The sequence below is a fragment of the Sus scrofa genome, chromosome 4 (assembly GCF_054392235.1).
Source record: "Sus scrofa isolate SSC_HxYL_T2T_F1_AM1 chromosome 4, Sscrofa_HxYL_maternal_Yorkshire_Landrace_v2.0, whole genome shotgun sequence".
Classification (NCBI taxonomy): Eukaryota; Metazoa; Chordata; class Mammalia; order Artiodactyla; family Suidae; genus Sus; species Sus scrofa.
The window spans coordinates 98,712,711-98,733,003 of NC_139386.1; the positions used below are offsets into that span (position 1 = coordinate 98,712,711).

Genomic DNA, 20,293 nt, shown 5'->3' on the forward strand with positions numbered 1-20,293 from the left:
GTTTGCATTTAGTTCCAAGTTGTTGTTTTTTGTTTTTTTAATTTTTTTCTTTTAGTTCCAAGTGTTTTATGACTTTTCAAAGTAAACCCTGCAAAGTCCAAGTGAAATGTAAAGGATTGTTATGGTGGATGTTTTTCCTTTTCATTTTCTTGCCCTCCTTTATTGAATGTGGTTAAAAGGACTGAGTGAAAGTATTCTTTTTCTTTTTTTGGCTTTTTAGGGCTGCACCCATTGCATATGGAAGTTTCCAGGCTAGGGGGTGAATCGGAGCTGTAGTTGCCGGCCTACACCACAGCCACAGCAGTGCCGAATCTGAGCCACAGTTCGCGGCAACTCTGGATCCTTAACCCACTGAGCAAAGTCAAGGATCGAACCTGTGTCCTTATGGGTGCTAGTTGGGTTCATTCCCACTGAGCCACCACGGGAACTCCAGGAAATATAAGTATTCTTGGAAAAACATGCTTAGAAAGGAAGAAGGATGGGCAGAAGTTGCAACAGAAAATTTTGCCCATATAAAGTTCCTTCTAGTACTTCTATGTGTTACCCACCTAAATACAGGTGAACAGAATTGATAGTGTCTTAATTTATTGCTGTAAAGTCAAAGCCAGGTGCTTTTTTTTGTTACTAAGCAATAACACCTTGGTCCTGTTTGGGGGGGGGGTTGGCAGGTGCCCATTTCCTCATTACATTTGGCCAAATTTGTTTTTCTCATAAATGGTCCTGGGCAAGTTGTTATTGTAGAAGTCTCCAGTGTGCCCCTTATCACATCCTCCTTGCTTGACTTTGGTGTAAATAGTTTTGTGGCAGAGGGGGGCGCTGAGTGTGGCACTCCCCCAGGGCCTTCAGCGATGAGCGGGGTTTGAGGACCTGGCAGGAGATGGTCCTCCCCGGAGGAGGCGGGGCCAGTCCCCTGCGTCACGAGGGCGGCCCCGCCCCTCCTGCTGAGACGCGGGCGCTGCTGGCGCCATCTTCCCCAGCTGCGGGAGGGGTCACAGGTCAGTGCCAGATCCTCGCCGCGAATGAGGAGGACCGAGGACGAAGTGGGTGATCAGACCCGGCAGTGGCCTTAACCTTCCGACGGGTACGAGCAGCGGAGGGGTTGGCTTGTGAGGCGGAAGGGTGGGGGGCTTGATGGCGGCGCGAGGTGCTGCCGGGGGAGGAGAGCAGCCTCCGAGGGGAATGGAGAGGGGGCTGAACCTCCGGGTACCGCGGGCTTGAGAGGAAACCCTGAGGCCTAAGTCCCAAACTGCACTTTCTCACTGGGCTCCCTCCTGCTGTGCCGGCGTCCCAGTCTGCAAAGAAATGCCAAATTTCTTTGTCTCTTTTTATTCTTTTTTGAAAAAAAGTAGTAATTCAGAAAATCTATGATATGTCATGGGTCTGAGCTGCCCTGGAGGGAAGGTGAGGCTACGTGTTGCCTGAGGGTCGCCAGAAAGGGAGCAGGGGTAGGGCACTGGCTCTAGGACTGTCGTCACGGGGTCTCCATCCTGGATTAAATATTTTCTTTCTTTCCAGGTGCCTTTTCCTCCGGGCAGCCCAGGATTCTCCAAGAGGACAATGGATTCTGGAACTCGCCCAGTTGGTAGCTGTAACAGCCCTGCAGGGCTGTCACGGGAATACAAACTAGTGATGCTAGGTGCTGGCGGTGTAGGGAAAAGCGGTAGGTGACATTTTCCATTTTAAAGAAGTAAGAATGAAAAATGCTCACAACAGATGCCCTCCCCGAAAACCAAGTAGGAGACTGTCCTGCAATATTGATACTTGCAGTTCTTTCTGTTGGTCATCTTTGTATTTATTTTAACTTTCGCTTCTTGTTTTAAAGCCATGACCATGCAGTTCATCAGCCACCGATTTCCAGAAGATCATGACCCCACCATTGGTAAGTCAGACTGTCACTTAGGTTTTTCCACTAAACCCCATAAAAAGGCCTTGGTGTCAGTTTTTGAAACAGTTTTAGACCATTTATATTTTGAGCCTTTTGGGTGTCTGGTTTAGATTTACTTAACAAGAATAACATGGCAGTTGATAAGCAAATGACTTTTTTTTCTTAGCTTAACTTTATATGTACATAAGCCATCTTAGTCTGTTTTTTATTAAATATTACTGGGACACTTTGTTTTATTTTTATGGTTGCTCTACTGTATCGTCAGATTAAAGGAAAAGTTTAAAGGCCACTTAACAGAAGGCTTTTGCTATCATTTCTTTAAGGGTCTGATTTGAGACTAACTCTGTAACTATGAGTCAGCTGGTCTGAACTTCCACAAAAGGAAGCAGAAAAACAAGTAGAGCCAGCCTGCTGAACTCTTACAACCCAGACATGCAGAGCCTGGACTTGTTCCACTAGAAGCCCTTCATTTACTTCCTTATACCTCAAGTTCATTACACAGCAAGGTCTTTCTTCACGTCTTCTATAATCTTAATGCTCTATTGTTAGTAAACCACTGTTAGTAAGTAAAAACTAATTTTCTTGTGCCCTTTTTTTTTTTTTTTTTTTTTTTTTTTTCTTTTTTTAGCTGCTATTCGCCATAGACCTTAGGAATGTTACTGTCATTCCTGGACCATAAGGAAGCAGATTTGATTTTAAGGGGTTATTTCCCAGTGAAGAAGAAAAATGGTGATGGGGGTAGAGGAGGGCACAGAAGTTCTGCCATATCACTTGTATTTTCAGGATGTGACACTTTTGTTGTGATCCTGAGTCTCTAGGAAGGATTTCCCATTGGGTCAGGACTCTACTGCTCTTTTTCATAAAGCCAATAATTTTTCTGTGCCAACCTACCTTTGGTTGTTACCATTTTATATAGTAGATGCTTCTGTGGCTTGGGGAAAAATAGAAACAGTTCTTATTTTTCATGTACTATGTTAAATTTAGAACATTGTTCAGGAATTCACACTACAGTGGGAATTTTAGGAATAAAATTAATTTAGGGCTTAAGATAATTTACTTAGAACTCCAGAATATCTTTTCCTTTCTTTAAAGTAAAACTCATATACTTGTCCCCTAAAAGACTTTTTTTTTTTTGGTCTCTTTAGGGCTACACCCTTGGCATATGGAAGTTCCCAGGCTAGGGGTTGAATTCGAGCTGCAGCTGCTGGCCTGTGTCACGGCAACGCCAGATCTGAGCCTCATCTGTGACCTGCACCACAGCTCAGGGCAACGCCAGATCCTTAACCCATTGAGCAAGGCCAGGGATTGAACCTGCATCCTCATGGATACTAGTTGGATTCTTACCCTGCTGAGCCACAGCAGGAACCCCTCTTACTTTTTTTTGCTCGGTTGATTCCTCCCCCATCAGCTATTCTGATGATATTATCTGATTTAACAGCAAATACTTCTTATCTCTTGAGCACTGTATTAGGCCATGGGAGTACAGTAGTGAGCAAAAACATGTGGTGCTGCTCTCATTGAGTTTATAGTTTAGTGCATTTTGTTTCAAACTTTAGCTGCTAACTCTAAGAAGAAAAATTTGTTATAACCAGTACGCATGTATGTGTGTATATAATTGTACAGATATTTGCATATATGTGTACATTTTAATATACAAGAATGTAAAGTATTATGAAACTATATTTACCTCACTTCATGTGGTATGCACTTGTATTTCCTCTTTCAGTTTAGATTTCTGCTTATTTATTTTAATGCTGGTCCTAACGCATTAAATTCATCCATAACGCACTAATACTAGTGGATCATATATGACCTGTAGTTTGAAAATCATTGACTTATTAGGCTCTTCATCTTTGAAGAAGAGTTAGAAGCAAGGGTTCAAGAAGAAATGTTTAGGAGTTCCTGCCGTGGCACAGTGGGTTAAGGATCTGGCATTGCCATAGCTGTGGCATAGGTCGCAGATGCAGCTCAGATTCAGTCCCTGGCCCAGGAACTTCTGTAAGCTGCAGATGTGGCTGAAAAAGGGGAGAAGGGAAAAACTAACAAACGTTTAAAGGATGCATATCAGGATGTAAGCAGCAATTGTTTGAATGATGGCAATACTGAGTGGTGCTTTTCTCTTTTTTACTTTCCTCTATTTTCCAAGGTTACCATGATAATATACATAAAGATATTCTTTCTCATAAAGGAAGAATCATGACAATATGGATTCTTTAGGAAATAGTGAACTCTGGGTTTTCTTTTTCCTGTATTATTAAAAAAGTGGTGAGGAAATATAGCATATGATTAAGTACATGAGACTTTTGGGTCAAACACCTCTTGGTTTTGGTTCTGGCTATGTCATTAATGAATTGTGTAATATGGGGTACACATTTACTGTTTTAATTTTTTTTATCTGTAAGACCTATCTCATTGGATTATTGTCACTATTGAATGGGTTAATATATAAATAAATCACTTAGTATAATGCCTGGTGTCTCCTAACTAATAAATGGGAAAGTTACTTTTCTGGCCTAACATTTTTTTAAAAAGACAATCTCTTAGTTCTTTTTCAGCTTAGAATTGTAGATGAAGTTTCATAAGCTTAAGCTATGAATAAACTTATGTTATTGCTTATGTGAGGGGGGAAAAACATTAGTTGAAGACCCAGTTCACATATCTCAGTGGAATTAGGAGCTTTCTGAGAACGTCTGAGCACATAAGGGTGTAATCTACTTCTCCATAAGATGAATTTCAAAATAAGGTTGCATATTCCTGCATTTATGGGTTTATAGTACACCTTTCTTCCCTCCTGTAGAAGATGCTTATAAAATCCGGATCCGTATTGATGATGAGCCTGCCAATCTGGACATTTTGGATACGGCTGGACAGGTATTAAATCCCAGAATGCTATGAGTAAAGGCCTTTTTGCGCTAGTTAAGGGGAGGGGAAGACTTACACAGAGAAGATCACTAGTTCATCTCTTTTAATTTTTCATGCACTCTGACTCAGGATAGCAGGTAACCAACATCTCTCTTTAATCTGAAAGAAATAGCTAATGTGTATATAGTTCTAGGTTGCATCAATACATTAATGATCTTTGTTTCTTTGTAGGCAGAGTTTACCGCCATGCGGGATCAGTATATGAGGGCAGGAGAAGGGTTTATCATCTGTTATTCTATCACCGATCGGAGAAGTTTCCATGAAGTTCGGGAGTTTAAGCAGCTGATTTATCGAGTTCGCCGTACTGATGATACTCCTGTGGTTCTTGTGGGAAACAAGTCTGACCTAAAGCAACTAAGACAGGTGAGGATAGACTGGAAAATGCTGTATTCAATCTTATAGGATTAGTCTTGTGTTTCTAAGTTTGTTTGCCTTAAAATGAAGGCAGATATTTTAATTGATTTACAATGCTGTGCCAATATGTGCTCTATGGTAAAGTGACTCAGTCATTCATATATATATATACATTCTTTTTTTAATATTATTTTCCATCCTAGTTTATCCCAAGAGATTGGATATAGTTCCCCATGCTATACAGTAGGACCTCATTGCTTATCCATTCTAAATGTAATAGTTTGCATCTTCTAACCCCAAACTCCCAGTCCATCCCACTCCCTCCCCACTCCCCCTTGGCAACCACAAATCTCTTCTCTATGTCTGTGAGTCTGTTTCTGTTCTGTAGATAGGTTCATTTGTGCCACATTTTAGATTCCACATATAAGTGATGTCATATAGTATTTGTCTTTCTCTCTTTTTTTTTTTTTTTTTTTTGCTTTTTAGGGCCACACCCATTGCTTTGTGGTTTTTTTTTTTTTTTTTTTTGTCTTTTTGTCTTTTTTGTTGTTGTTGTTGTTGCTATTTCTTGGGCCGCTCCCGCGGCATATGGAGGTTCCCAGGCTAGGGGTTGAATCGGAGCTGTAGCCACCGGCCTACGCCAGAGCCACAGCAACGCGGGATCTGAGCCGCGTCTGCAACCTACACCACAGCTCACGGCAACGCCGGATCGTTAACCCACTGAGCAAGGGCAGGGACCGAACCCTCAACCTCATGGTTCCTAGTCGGATTCGTTAACCACTGCGCCACGACGGGAACTCCCACACCCATTGCATATTGGAAGTTCCCAGGCTAGGGGTCAGATTGGACCTACAGCTGCTGGCCTACACCACAGCCACAGCAATGCTGGATCCTTTAACCCACTGAGTGAGGCCAGGGGTTGAACCCAAGTCCTCATGGGTACTAGTCGGGTTCGTTACCACTGAGCCATGATAGGAACTCTCTTGTCCTTCTCTTTCTGACTTACCTCACTTAGTATGAGCATCTCAGTTGCATCCATGTTGCTGCAAATGGCATTTTTTCATTCTTTTTTATAGCTGAGTAGTATTCTATTGTATATAGATACCGCATCTTTTTTTTTTTCTCCTGGGGCCACACCAGTGGCGTATGGAGATTCCTAGGCTAGGGGTCTAATTGGTGCTGTAGCTGCCAGCCCACATCACAGCCACAGCAACTTGGGATCCAAGCCACATCTGCAACCCACACCACAGCTCTCAGCAACCCCAGACCCTTACCTACTGAGCAAGGCCAGGGATCAAACTGGCATCCTCATGGATACCAGTCAGATTTGTTATCACTGAGCCACTACAGGAACTCGAATACCACATCTTTTTTTTTTTTTTTTTTTTTTTTGTCTTTTTGCTCTTTCTTGGGCCGCTCCTGTAGCATATGGAGGTTCCCAGGCTAGGGGTCTAATCAGAGCTGTAGCTACTGGCCTACGCCAGAGCCATAGCAACGTGGGATCCAAGCCGCGTCTGCAACCTACACCACAGCTCACACCAACGCCGGATCGTTAACCCACTGAGCAAGGGCAGGGACCGAACCTGCAACCTCATGGTTCCTAGTCGGATTTGTTAACCACTGCGCCACGACGGGAACTCCAGGGTAGTTCTATATTTAGTTTTCTGAGGAACTTCCGTGCTGTTTTCCACAGTGGTTATACCAGTTTACATTCCCACCAATAGCGTAGGAGGATTTTCTCTACACTCTCTCTAGCATTTGTTTTTGTTGACTTGTTAATGATGGCCATTCTGACTGGTGTGAGGTGGTTCCTCACTGTGGTTTTGATTTGTATAAAATGAAATTTTAAAATTAGCTTCTTGCAGAGTTCCCTGCTGGCTCAGCAGGGTAAGGATCTGGCATTGTTGCTCCTGTCACTCAGGTCACTGCTGTGGTGCAGATTCAATCTCTGGCTCTGGGATTTTTGTATGCCCTGGGGGCAACCAAAAAAATAAATAGATGAAAAAAATGAAATAAAATACACTTCTCCCTACCGTTGAAAACTTACCTATATGTACTAATTTGCTATTGTTTGGGGTAGGATCTGGATTTTAGGAGTCAGTTTACAGGATAAAATCTACAGGATAATAATCAGATAACTAGTAGAATACTCATTAAGTGAAGAACCATGAAATGTCCATTTCCTAAAACCTCAGAATTAAATCTCTTTATGTTGCAAAGAGAGAAACTTAGGTTAAACTTCAAGGTATACTTTCTAATGGTGTCGATTATGAGCCCTAGAAAGGGAGAATCAGAGAAATTACAGAGGATTTTCGAATACGTGATACTCTTCAAATTAACAACGATGTTTAAAGTTTTGCTGTTTGGTGTCAAGGTGAAGGAGTAGCAAGATGGGCTTGTGTATCACTACTGGTGAAAGCAACGAATGGTACAAACATTCTTCTGTTTTAAAGAATTTTTTAAATGTTTTCTTTGATACAAACTTTTTAGAAGTAGTTTGACAGTAGTTAAGTTAATGCATCTCAATCAAGTCCTGCTCAAAGTAATCTCTTCAAGGACCTCTCTAGAGTTGAGCTCTCTTCCTGTTAAGGTAGCCCTTTTACTCTTTGGAGTAGCTGTAATTCTTTCCCACTGTTAGCACTACAGGTTTTCTCATGTTTATATTTTTAAAGGTCTCCAAGGAAGAAGGATTGGCTTTGGCCCGAGAATTCAGCTGCCCCTTTTTTGAGACATCTGCTGCATACCGCTACTACATTGATGATGTCTTCCATGCTCTCGTACGGGAGATACGTAGGAAAGAAAAGGAGGCAGTACTGGCCATGGAGAAAAAATCTAAACCCAAAAACAGCGTCTGGAAGAGGCTAAAATCACCATTCCGGAAGAAGAAAGATTCAGTAACTTGAAAGGAAGCTGGGAAGTGTGTATCTGTGAACTGCAGAGCTTAATCAAAGCAGTCCAGTAACCTGCATTAGTGAGCGTGGTGCTCGTTCTTTCTCCTGCTAGGACCATTATTTTAAAAATAACTGATGAAGGGGACAAACCCACTAGGAGTTTTCAGTGATGCGGTATTTAAAATATTGTGTCTCAGCTAATTCTGATGTTATTAACCCAGTGGAGCACTGTCTACTTTTAAATCGTCACATTAGAATTTGATCTGCCACTGTTTTGGGTTCTGTTGCTGATATTAATTAATTAATGTAAATGTTTTATACCCAGGGGAATACGAATGCCATGTACATCTGACTCAGCTCACAAAAGGAATTTTTTTGCCATGCACTATTCTGCAATCTCTTTCAACTCAATTTCCTGGGACTATCCTGGGAAAGAACCTCAGTCTTTACTAAAAAATTCATGCTGTGCTTCCTGGAGACAGAACAAAAATCTTATCAGGGAATCAGTTCTAAAGAGATCATTGCTAAAGTTCAGCAAATAGCTGTGGAACTTCTGTTGTGGATTGTGGAATTATAAGATTGGGGAAATCAGGCCATATGTTTTCACGGGAACTTGGCGAGAAAAAGGTGGGATCAGAACGGTGTTCCCCAGAGGAGCCTGTTTTTTCTAAGTACACATATGACCTAAATGCACTGGGATGCATGAGAACAAACAGAAGCATATAAAATGTAATGAAGGCTTCTTCTGTGAGGTTATTTCTTTCTTCCTTTCAGGGTTTTGCCTTTCTTTACCTTCAAAGGTAAATAAACACTTTGGGAACCATTACTGGATTACAAAACTCTTGGTTAATCTTAATCCTTGGTTAGGACAACCGTGGCCTTATACAGGTTTGTTTTTCCCCCAGAGATGGACACACCAATATATTTACATTAATTGCTTCCTAGTGCTTTCCCTTAGCTTCCCTACTCTCTAGAAGAGCCAGGCCTGGCAAAATGTTTTTTAGGCCCTTTGTCAGACCAATCGCATTTTCCATACAGAAAAAACATCAGGATTAGTAAAATCGTGTATGTGCCTCGTTGAAATAGACAATCACTAGACTCAGTGTTCTACAAAAGCCTGTAGCATTTCTGTGTAATGAGCCAGTCTTGAAGCTTTAAAATTGCCATGCGTTGAGTTTCTCATTGAAGATTTCTTTCTTTTGTTTTTGCTTTTTATGGCCGAACCCATGGCATTTGGAGGTTCCCAGGCTAGGGGTCAAATCAGAGCTGTAGCTGCTGGCTTACGCCACAGGCACAGCAACGCAGGATCTGAGCCTTGTCTGCGACCTACACAGCTCATGGCAACACCAGATCCTTAACCCACTAAGCGTGGTCAGAGGTCAAACCTGCGTCCTCATGGATGCTGGTCAGATTCGTTAACTGCTGAGCCACGATGGGAACTCCTCTCACTGAAGATTTCTTTACAAGGACTTTGCTAAGTTCACGTCAGGATTTTCTGAGCCTTGACAAAGTTTCATGCAAGAGAATACCACTTTGATAACTGTGTACTTGAGAAACTATCCTCTTTTCCTGGGAATAATCAGCTTTAAATATTGGTGGTGAGCTCTTTCTTTTAGAATCAGGATTATTTTGATAACCTTAACTTGTTATATGTGGAGATTTAAATTCAAAAAAGTGCTAAGAGTAATATAGCATATTTTGAATATTCAGTGTCACTAAGAAGTAGTGTCAGTGACCACTTTAAGAACATGACTTTGGGTGGCACCTCTTAAAAAGTGCACAGCTCCTTACTGCTTTCCGTTTTTGTTACGGGCAGGACAGGATTGTTAATGTGTTTCCTTCCATCAGTGGTTTGTGTTCTAGATTTAAAGAGAAGTGATGGTTGTAACATTTTTAGCTGAGTAGTGATCCCCATTTGAAACTCCTAGAAATGTTTTTGCTACCAAATAGGTCATGTTTTATGGTACTCAAGCCATCCAAAAGTGAAAGAATGAATTTGAATCTATGCAGGACAAAAATTGTATAGGAACCATAGCACTTTGGAGAAACATGAAGTTAGAAAAGAAATACAGTGCAATTCTGTTGTAACAGTATTTCACCACATTTAAACTAGCTTAGAACCTGTGAGGTTTAATGCCTTAGCTTCTTATTACTAATGACCTAGGGAATTGTTATTAGCATCAAGCATGTAGTTGACATCTCTGTAGTTATTCAGGATAGTCAAGGCAGCAGAGAAGATTGCCAGGGAAAAAAAATCTGTAAGACAAGAGGGACTTTTTATTGTATATAAGAAAAATAACAAACTAGTGTGTTTAGGACTATCACTGTTGGGAGTTCCTGTGTGACTCAGTGGGTTAAGAACCTGACTAGTATCCTTGAGGTTGTGGGTTCAATCCCTGGCCTCACTTAGTGGATTAATGATCAGGCGTTGACACGAGCTGGGGTGTAGGTCACAGATATGGCTCGGATCTGGCGTGGCTGTGGCTGTGGTGTCAGCCAGAAGCTGCAGCTCTGATTCGACCCCCTAGTCTGGGAACTTCCTATGCCACAGCTGTGGCCCTAAAAAGGAAGGGAAAAAAAAAAAAAGACTATCACTGTCATATATTTGATCATTGGATTAATTAGCCCATCAATTAGTATTGAGAATTCTATTCATGGTGCTGAATAGTTTGAGGGGTATAATATTGTGTAAGTCATAGCTCTAAGTGATTGTATAGTGTACATAAATTATAATCTCTAAATAGTCAGCTTTATCTAATTCGAGGGCATTAAAATCAATTACTGCCTGGAACTTTGAAGAGAGAAAAATTCAGGGACAAGTTGAAAAGCACTGGAATTGTTCATGTCCATACCAGATTGGTAAGTTACAAAATTTAGAAGCTGGTGTCTAGAATTAACTGTTTAGAATTCAAAAGGGGAGGTATGTTTTAACTTTGTGATATATTAGCAAGAATTGGTCTACTGTAATGTTTGGGGAGGAGAGGGAAGAAGTTTTTCACTCATGCACTTGTATATGAAGACAGTTTGTATGACACAATACAAAACTTTTAAACAACTTATTGGGCCTTTCCTTTACTTACCTGTGTGGGTAGAAATGTTTGGGATCATTGCACAAGGGTCATTTTATTTTATTTATTTATTTATTTATTTTTTGTCTTTTTGCCATTTCTTGGGCTGCTCTAACGGCATATGGAGGTTCCCAGGCTAGGGGTCTAATCGGAGCTGTAGCCACCGGCCTCCGCCAGAGCCACAGCAACTCGGGATCCGAGCCGCGTCTTCGACCTACACCACACCTCACGGCAGCGCCGGATCCTTAACCCACTGAGCGAGGCCAGGGACCGAACCCACAACCTCATGGTTCCTAGTCGGATTCGTTAACCACTGCACCACGACAGGAACTCCACAAGGGTCATTTTAAGAAAAACTTTAGGAGTTCCTATTTTGGCTCAGTGGTTAATGAACCTGACTAGTATCCATGAGCACGTGGGTTCTGTCCCTGGCCTCGCTCAGTGGGTTAAGGATCCGGCGTTGCCATGAGCTGTGGTGTAGATCGCAGATGCCGCTCAGATCCCAAGTTGCTGTGGCTGTGGTGTAAGCCGGCAGCTGCAGCTGATTCGATCCCTAGCCTGGGAACTTCCGTATGCCATAGGTGTGGCCCTAAAAAAGACCAAAAAAAAAAAGGAAAGAAAAACTTCAGTGTACCATGAGATTCTATATTCTGGAATATATTAATTTAAAAAAATGTGAGTGCCCATCACATACTGAATACTTGTGTAAATGCTAGAGAGCATTGTCACAGGGTACACAGCTTCATTCAGAGAGATTACCTCAGCGCTTGCACAAGTCGAGGGGCAAGGAGGGAGGTGGGGGTGCTTCGGTCCAATGCTGAAGAGTCTCCCTGTAGTAGGGAGTGGGCTCCTAGCTCCAGGCGCTACCTGGCTCTGGTTCTTGACCCCAAGCACTGCCCGATATTCAGGCACCAGCACTGGTGACATTTGGCCATGCCATTGGAGGACTTGGGATGCCGAGTGAACTACAGCCTCCAAGGCAGGTTCCTGAGGGACCCCAGTGTCTCTGGAGAGAGGCAGAGTGACAAGGCAACAATTTTTTTTAAAGATTACTTTGGAGTTCCTTTTGTGGCTCAAGGATATTGAATCTGACTAGTATCCATGAGGATGCAGTTTCAATCCTTGGTCCCGTTCAGTGGGTTAAGGATCTGGCATTGCTGTGAGCTTCTGTGTAGGTCACAGATGCGGCTCAGTTCTGGCGTGGCTGTGCTGTGGTATAAAGGCCAGCAGCTACAGCTCAGATTTGACCCCTAGCCTGGGAACTTCCATATGCCTTGCATGTGGCCCTAAAAAAATAATAATTAAAATTTAAAAATAAAAAGATTACCTCTTGGTTAGGCAGACAGGAAAAACATACTGAAAATTGGTAACACGTTTGCCACCTGATCAAGGGTTCAAGTTGTTTAAAGTATGTATACTAAATGTGAAAGTGAGGAATAATTTTTTATGTGGAGGTCATTGCTTTCATCGCCACTGTAGGGTGAGGCCCTAAAAAAAAACTCAGAGAAGGAAGGAATTAGCATCGCCGGGCAGATCAGTGGAGCTGAATCTTTAAAGGGTGAATGAGAGAGGAGGCAAATTGAGGAGAGGCTGAATTTAACCTGAGTGGAATAATAAAGAGATAAAAATTGAAAGTCATTTCTGAAATTCCTTATTACTAGTATTTATTGCTTATTTTCTATTTTAAAAAGTCACATGAATTCAGTAAGCTCTTGACAAATAATTGGAAGTCTTGCACTTTTTGAGAAGGGTGAGAGAAATTTGAGGTCTTCTTTTTTAGGAGTCCTTATTAACTTTGACAAGCACTTGGCTTTTAAAGATGACTTAATACTGAAATATGGGATTTGCAGTAATCCTAGATTTGCTCAGCTTCAAATTAAAATTTATTTTCAAATCTTCTTTCTCACATTTCATCAGCTCAGCTGGAACTGAAATTCAGGTGGTAAAACCATACAGGGAAGTAGGTGGAAATCGTAGATCTCTGGCTAAAGAGATTATTCGCTCTGTCCTCAAAAGTATTTCTAAAGACTCTCACTGCACAAATTTTGTCTTTTCTCCCACTAAGAGTTGCTGTCAGATAATTAGAATAAATCAGGAGCAACTTTTTTTTTTTTTTTTTTTTTTTGCTTTTTAGGGCTGAAACTGTGGCGTATGGAAATTCCCAGGCTAGGGGTCTAAATCGGAATCGGAGCTGTTGCCACCAGCCTATGCCAAAGCTATGCAACACCAGATCTGAGCCGCGTCTACGACCTACACCACAGCTCATGGCAATGCCGGATCCTTAACCCACTGAGCAAGACCAGGGATGGAACCCACAACCTCACGGTTCCTAGTCGGATTTGTTTCCGCTGCGCCATGACAAGAACTCCAGCCTTGCTTTCTTCCTTGCTTTATTAGTTAACTGTTTTCATCGGTGTGCTGTTTACCTGTTTTGCTAGATTGCACCCATACCCATGGAGAAAGCCAGAGCTGACTTAACACTTGTCTGCAGAAAGACTCATTCTCCTCTGATGAATTGGATTGACTTACTGCCTGTTTGGCATCACTGTTTAGAAGCGAAAGACCTAGCATGGCCTGGAGAAACCAGGATGGATTTTAGTTTTTAGGAAAATTTTGTCAGAGTAAGTGAGTCAAGCCACCTATAGAGGCTTGCAAACCTATTTCTTACCCCTGTCCACATGGTCAGACCTGGGTGTGGCCAGCTTCCTTAGGCTAAAATGAGTTACTTAACCTAACTAAAGACTCCTAACACATGGTTTCTATTCCCAGGGGAGTTACAGGTGCTTGAGAAGGCAATCCATGACCACATAAAAACCAATAGTACGTTGACTAGTTAAAAGACTACATTGTACCTGTTGTGGCTCAGCAGGTTAAGAGTCCAGCTAGTATCCATGAGGCTACGGGTTTGATCCCTGGCCTCGCTCAGTGGGTTAAAGGATCCGGTGTTGCCGAAAGCTGCAGCATCGGTTGCAGATGCAGCTTGGATCTGGTGTTGGGGTGCTGTAGGCTGGCAACTGCAGCTCTGATTTGACCCCTAGCCTGAGAACTTCTTATGCTATGGATGCAGCCCTAAAAAGAAAAAAAAAAAAAAAAAGGAATACATTGCAAGGTCTAGGATTAAATTGGTAGGTGGAATTAGACCAGGAAGATTTCTCCAAAGGAGGAAAAGTGTGACTTGGAACAACAGAAAAGTAAAGAATCATAATGTAGGCCAACCTCGATGCAGGATCTGAGGCTGGGAACATCGAGAATACCGTTGTACGTGCAATGGGCAGTGAGAAACAAGCTTGGAGTTAAACGGTAAGAGCTGGAATATAACAAGAAACCAAGAGCGCAGGGCTCTTTGGGGGGAAAGCCGTGGAGGCCAGTCTGAAGTGCATATGGGTTCCAAATGTCTGGTTATTCTGTGTCAGAAACAGTTGAAGAGCTGTTTCGTTTTTTCTCCATTCTCATGCTAACCTCTGATTTTTATTTTTTTATTTTTTTGCTCTTTTTTACAGCTGCACGCGGCATATGGAGGTGCCCAGGATAGGGGTTTTATTGGAGCTGTAGCCACTGGCCTACACCACAGCCACAGTGACGCAGGTTCCTTAACCCACTGAGTGAGGCCAGGGATCAAACCCGCATCCTCATGAATATTAGCCAGGTTTGTTTCCGCTGCGCCAAGACGGGAACTCCCCACCTTTTTTAAAGGCTTGGGAAGGACGGTGTTTAACCCCAAAGGCTAGAGCATTAGAGACCCCTGAGACTGCTCACTGGGGAGGAAACGGTGGAACTTTAGTTCCTTCCCACCACCTCACCACGATGGGAACTCCACCTCTGATTTTGATTTGCTAGATCTCTGATAGAGCCCAGGAATCTATATAAAAACAAACCTCCAAGTTCCTGTCATGGCTCAGCAGAAATGGCGCCGACTATTATCCATGAGGACGCAGATTCTATCCCTGACCTCGATCAGTGGGTTAAGGATCTGGCATTACCGTGAGCTGTGGTGTAGGTCGAAGACATGGCTCGGATCTGGCATTGCTGCAGCTGTGGCATAGGCCGGCGGCTATAACTCTGCTTCAACGCCTAGCCTGGGAACCTCGATGTGCTTTGAGTGTGGCCCTAACAAAAAAACAAAACAAAACAAAACACCTCCCCAGGTGATTCCCATTGCAGCCAGGCAGCCAGTCCTGGATTAGGAATCACTGAGCTGGATGATATCAGAGTGTCTTGGGAGCTCATTGGAGGTCTGTATAAAGAGTGATAGATTGTAGTTAGCAGGTGTGGAACATCGTGGCTCTGGGTGGAACGGTGTAGGGATGACGAGCAGCTGGGAGTGAGCAACAAGAAGTTCACCATTAAGGAAACAAGGTCTTGGGCTGTGGGAACAAGCAAGAAAAATAATCTCATATCTTGTTTTGAAGGAAACCACTGGATAGCACAAATGTCTATTAGATCTTGATGTTTGGGGTATTTTGAAATTTCCAACTTTTACCATGAGTTTGCCTCAAGACAAAATTACTGAAATATTTTAGCTTTGTCTCATAGTCCTTGCTTTCAAAAACAATGTGATGAGCAGCTTTTGGTTCAGTGTGTACATTCCTCAGCGCACATGATTAGATCATTAAGTTACCCAGTTTTTTGAACAAAAGCTGCTGGGGTGGGGACATGTGTCATTTCCTGCCCTTCCCAGAGCTGTTTTTTCTTTTTTCTTTTTTCTTTTTAAATTGCTAGGGCTTATTACAGTTTGCTCTGAGCCAGGAGAAAATCTTTAGCTCCAGAAATATCCCTGGCCAGATGCTTTCCTTTACGGTTTCCTTGCAAAGGAGTGTGTAGGTGAGGGAGTGGAGGCAGAGAAACTTTACAGTTTGTATGAAGGCGAGTCCAAATATGTGCTCAAATACAGTGTAATACAATATCAAGTCTCTGCTGGCCTGGAAAGGACACATGCACATCACTTTAGTGAGAAATAACTTGCACAGTCCCACCCAAAACACCGCGGCCGCTCTTTCATATCCTTAGACTCCTCAAGAGAGTATGTGGGTCTGATTGCAGCTAATATACATCCAGCACCACCCCAAAACACAAAAACAAATCAACTCTTGGGAGTTCCCATCATGGTGCACCAGAAACGAATCCGACTAGGAACCATGAGGATGAGGCTTCCATCCCTGGCCTTGCTCAGTGGGTTGGGGATGATCCGGCATTGCCATGAGCTGTGGGGTAGGTCACAGAGCAGCTCGGATCTGATGTTGCGACTGTGGTGTAGGCCAGAAGCTGTAGTTTTGATTAGAACCCTTGCCTGGGAACTTCCATATGCCACAGGTTCAGCCCTAAAGTCACCAAAATATATATATATAAAATGAAACAAAACAACTCTAGACCAAACATCTTTTGAAACTCTGACTCAAGGGTAAATAGGAAGAAGAGGCAAAGGCTTTTTGTGTTTGCTTGAGGTCTGCTTCCTGGACTGTATTTTGTTCCCTGTCTGCCTTTATTCTACCAGCCGTTACTGAGTGTTTGCAGCATGCCTAGGTTTTGTTGGGTGTTGGGAATTCAACAATGAATGAATCAGGTCCACAGCTCTTGGAGTCTCAGTTCTGTTCTTTGGGTACCTCTATTTCTAAAGTGCAAAAATTTATGAGATTTGATCAAATCAAATGATGGGAAAGTGAAAGGGGGTAAAGGACAAGTAGAAATTTCAACTCCTTGCCAAACAATAATTTTGTTTTTTGTTTTTGGCTGCGTCTGTGGCACATGCAAGTTCCTGGGCCAGGGGTCAAACCTGAGCATAGCAGCGACAGCACTGGAACATTATCCCCCAGCAACACAAAAGAACCTCTAAACAATAATATTTAAATGCTAACTTGGGGAGTTCCTGTTGTGGCTCAGGGGAAACAAATCTGACTAGTATCCAAAAGGACGCAGGTTCGATCCCTGGCCTTGCTCTGTGGGTTAAGGATCTGGCGTTGCTATGGCTGTGGTGTAGGCCAGCAGCTACAGCTTTGATTTGACCCCTAGCCTGGGAACCCGGTGCGGCTCTAAAAAGACAAAAAAAGGCTAACTGAGAAAAATGAGTTCCTGCTGTGGCAGAATGGGTTAAGGATTTGACTGCTGTGGCTTGGGTCGCTGAGGAGGCATGAGTTCGATCCCTGGCCTGGTGCAGTGGGTTAAGGATCTGGCATCGCTGTAGCTGTGGTGTAGGTCAAGAGTAATCTCACCTGTGGCTCGGATCCAATCCCGGCTTTGTAACTTCCATTTGCTATGGGTGCGGCTGGAAAAGAAAAAACTTGGAAAAATGCCTTCGAGGCTGGTTTGGTGTGAGTGACTGTAAATCATGAAAATGTCTAGTTTTGTACAATAACTAGTGACCCTTTGAAACATTCTTGAAGACACTGGCATCAAGAGCATGAGTGAGTTCTGGAGTTCCTGTCATGGCTCAGTGGAAACAAATCTGACCAGCATCCATGAGGATTCAGGTTCGATCCCTGGCCTTGCTCAGTGGGTTAAGGATCTGCCATTGCTGTGAGCTGTGGTGTAGGTCACAGACATGGCTCGGATCCTGAGCTGCTGTGGCTGTCGCATAGGCTGGCGGCTACAGCTCTGATTTGACCCCTAGCCTGGGAAACTCCATATGCCACAGGTGCGGCCCTAAAAGAAAAAAGACAAAAAAAAAAAAAATCATGAGCAAGTTCTAATTTGCATTAGTTCCTGTAGCCTGTGATTGCATCTGTGACCTCTCCACCCATAAGTAAGTTTGGTAGGAAAAGGAGATCACCTGAGTCAGAACGCCACAGGGTGAATCTGGGCTGCATTGCCTTTCAATGTTGTAACTTGGAACAAGTTGAACTCTGAACTTTAGTTTCCTCGTCTGTTAAATGTGAATACTAGCAGCACATATCCAACAGGGTCATAGGAAGGATTGAGTTTTAAATGTATAAAATGCTTAAAACAGTGCCCAGCATTGGTGAGCATTCAATTGTGTTAGCTATTTTTGCTATGATTGTTAAAGAGAAAATGAATCCCACTTTATGGCCTTTTCAGAGTTTTTCAATTAGATTGAGGTTTAATATAACATTTGAGGCGAATTACCAGCTCCCTAAGCTTGAACACAGGAGTAGCTAATGAGTTTCCAGGCTCTTATCCAGATTATTCTGTTAGTATATCTATTCCTGGGCCTGCTGAGCCATAAGAACTCCTCTAGGAGTTGTTCCTGAACACTAAGTGGAGTTCTGAGCGTTTCTTACAGATGCTTAGAAGGTGTATTTGACCTGGTACAGTATTAGGCAATTGGGATACTCTCCAATTTACCATTTTGGGAGTTCCCGTCGTGGCGCAGTGATTAACGAATCGGACTAGGAACCATGAGGTTACGGGTTCGGTCCCTGCCCTTGCTCAGTGGGTTGACGATCCAGCGTTGCTGTGAGCTGTGGTGTAGGTTGCAGACGTGGCTCGGATCCCGCGTTGCTATGGCTCTGGCATAGGCCAGTGGCTACAGCTCCGATTGGACCCCTAGCCTGGGAAACTCCATATGCCTCGGGAGCAGCCCAAGAAATAGCAAAAAGACAAAAACAAACAAACAAACAATTTACCATTTTATAAAAGTTATAGATAAGAATAAGAATAGAGGAGTTCCCGTCATGGTGCAATGGTTAACGAATCTGACTAGGAACCATGAGGTTGCAGGTTCGATCCCTGGCCTTGCTCAGGGGGTTAAGGATCAGGCGTTGCTGTGAGCTGTGGTGTAGGTCACGGACGTGGCTCGGATCCCGAGTTGCTCTGGCTCTGGCGTAGGCCAGGCCTATAGCTCCAATTAGACCTCTAGCCTGGGAACATCCATATGACGCAGGAGCGGCCCTAGAAAAGGCAAAAAGACAAAAAAAAAAAAAAAAAAAAAAAAAAAGGATAAGAATAGATATGTTCTCAGCTTTCAGGTTCCCTTTGTGGCTCAATGGGTTAGAAACTCGGCTAGTATCCATGAGGATGCAAGTTCAATCCTTGGCCTCGCTCAGTGGGTTAAGGATCTGGTGTTGCCATGAGCTATGTATGGTGTAGGTTGCAGACATGACTATGATCCCTCATGGCTGTGGCTGTGGCTGTGACCAGCGGCTACAGTTCTGATTTGACCCCTAGCCTTGGAACTTCCACATGCCACAGGTGCAGCCCTAGAATGAAAAAAGAAAATATTGTGTGTGTTCTCAGCTTTCTGAACAGTTATGCCTTATGGCTAAACTTATGTTGTTCTTGAACTATTTAAAGAGGACTGTTGGGGATAGATGAGGTTAGCAGGTGAGGACTTAGTATGTTGGGAGCTCTTCTCAATTTGTTGTAAGAGGATGACAGGACTTTGGAGTGAGCGGTACTATAGAAAACTGTGATGTTCTTTATTCATTGCCCATCAAGCATCAATTTCTCCTTCTAAAGGAAATGACGTCTTATTCAAGAATCCACCCATTTCCCATACTCAGTTCTCAGGCGGCCAGATATGGCCTAAGGCAATTCCACCCTTCTTGCCTGTGATTGGTTCAGAAATGACCATGTGACACATTTTGGTCTAGCAAGATTGGAGGCAAGAATAGCTAGAGGCTTTTGGGAATGACTCACCTTATTTTTCTGGAAGAGGTTTGAAGTGATCTCTTCCCCCCCCACCCTGGAAGTGAATGAGGAAGCACAGAGCCCTGGAAGTGCTTCTAAAAACATCATAGAAGCCTTTGGATTAATCTAGCATTGGGGAATTCCACTTGTGGCACAGCAGAAACAAATCTGACTAGTATCCATGAGGATGCATGTTCGATCTCTGGCCTCTCTCAGTGGGTTGAGGAACCTTCGTTGCCATAAGCTGTGGTGTGGTCGCAGATACAGCTCAGATCCCGCCATGCTGTGGCTGTGGTGTAGGCCAGCAACTGTAGCTCTGATTCAACCCCAAGCCTGGGAATTTCCATATGCCATGGGTGCAGCCTTAAAAGCAAAAAAAAAAAAAAAAGCCAACCAAAACAACAAAAAAACCTAGCATTGAATGTCAGAGTGGCCCACAGAAAGAACCTGGGCCCCTTATATTATTGGTGACCTTTTGCAAAGTTAACTCTGAAGCCTAACCTGCCTTTGGACTTCCAGTTAGATGAACCAATTCATTTTCTTAATATTCAAGCCAATTCGAATTGGGTTTCCTGTTAATTATAGTCAAAAGC

General features: G+C 43.0%; 1 protein-coding gene across 2 annotated transcripts; it reads left to right on the forward strand.

The window, feature by feature from the left end:
* The first annotated feature begins 943 nt into the window (after positions 1 to 943).
* Positions 944 to 11,107, forward strand: RIT1 (Ras like without CAAX 1). Of its 2 annotated transcripts, NM_001077230.2 has the most exon segments (6): positions 944 to 1,081; positions 1,516 to 1,660; positions 1,823 to 1,879; positions 4,683 to 4,756; positions 4,979 to 5,170; positions 7,834 to 9,245. In NM_001077230.2, coding segments are annotated over 5 exon segments (657 nt in total). In that variant the 5' UTR covers positions 944 to 1,081; positions 1,516 to 1,557; the 3' UTR covers positions 8,065 to 9,245.
* Positions 11,108 to 20,293: the final 9,186 nt, after the last annotated feature.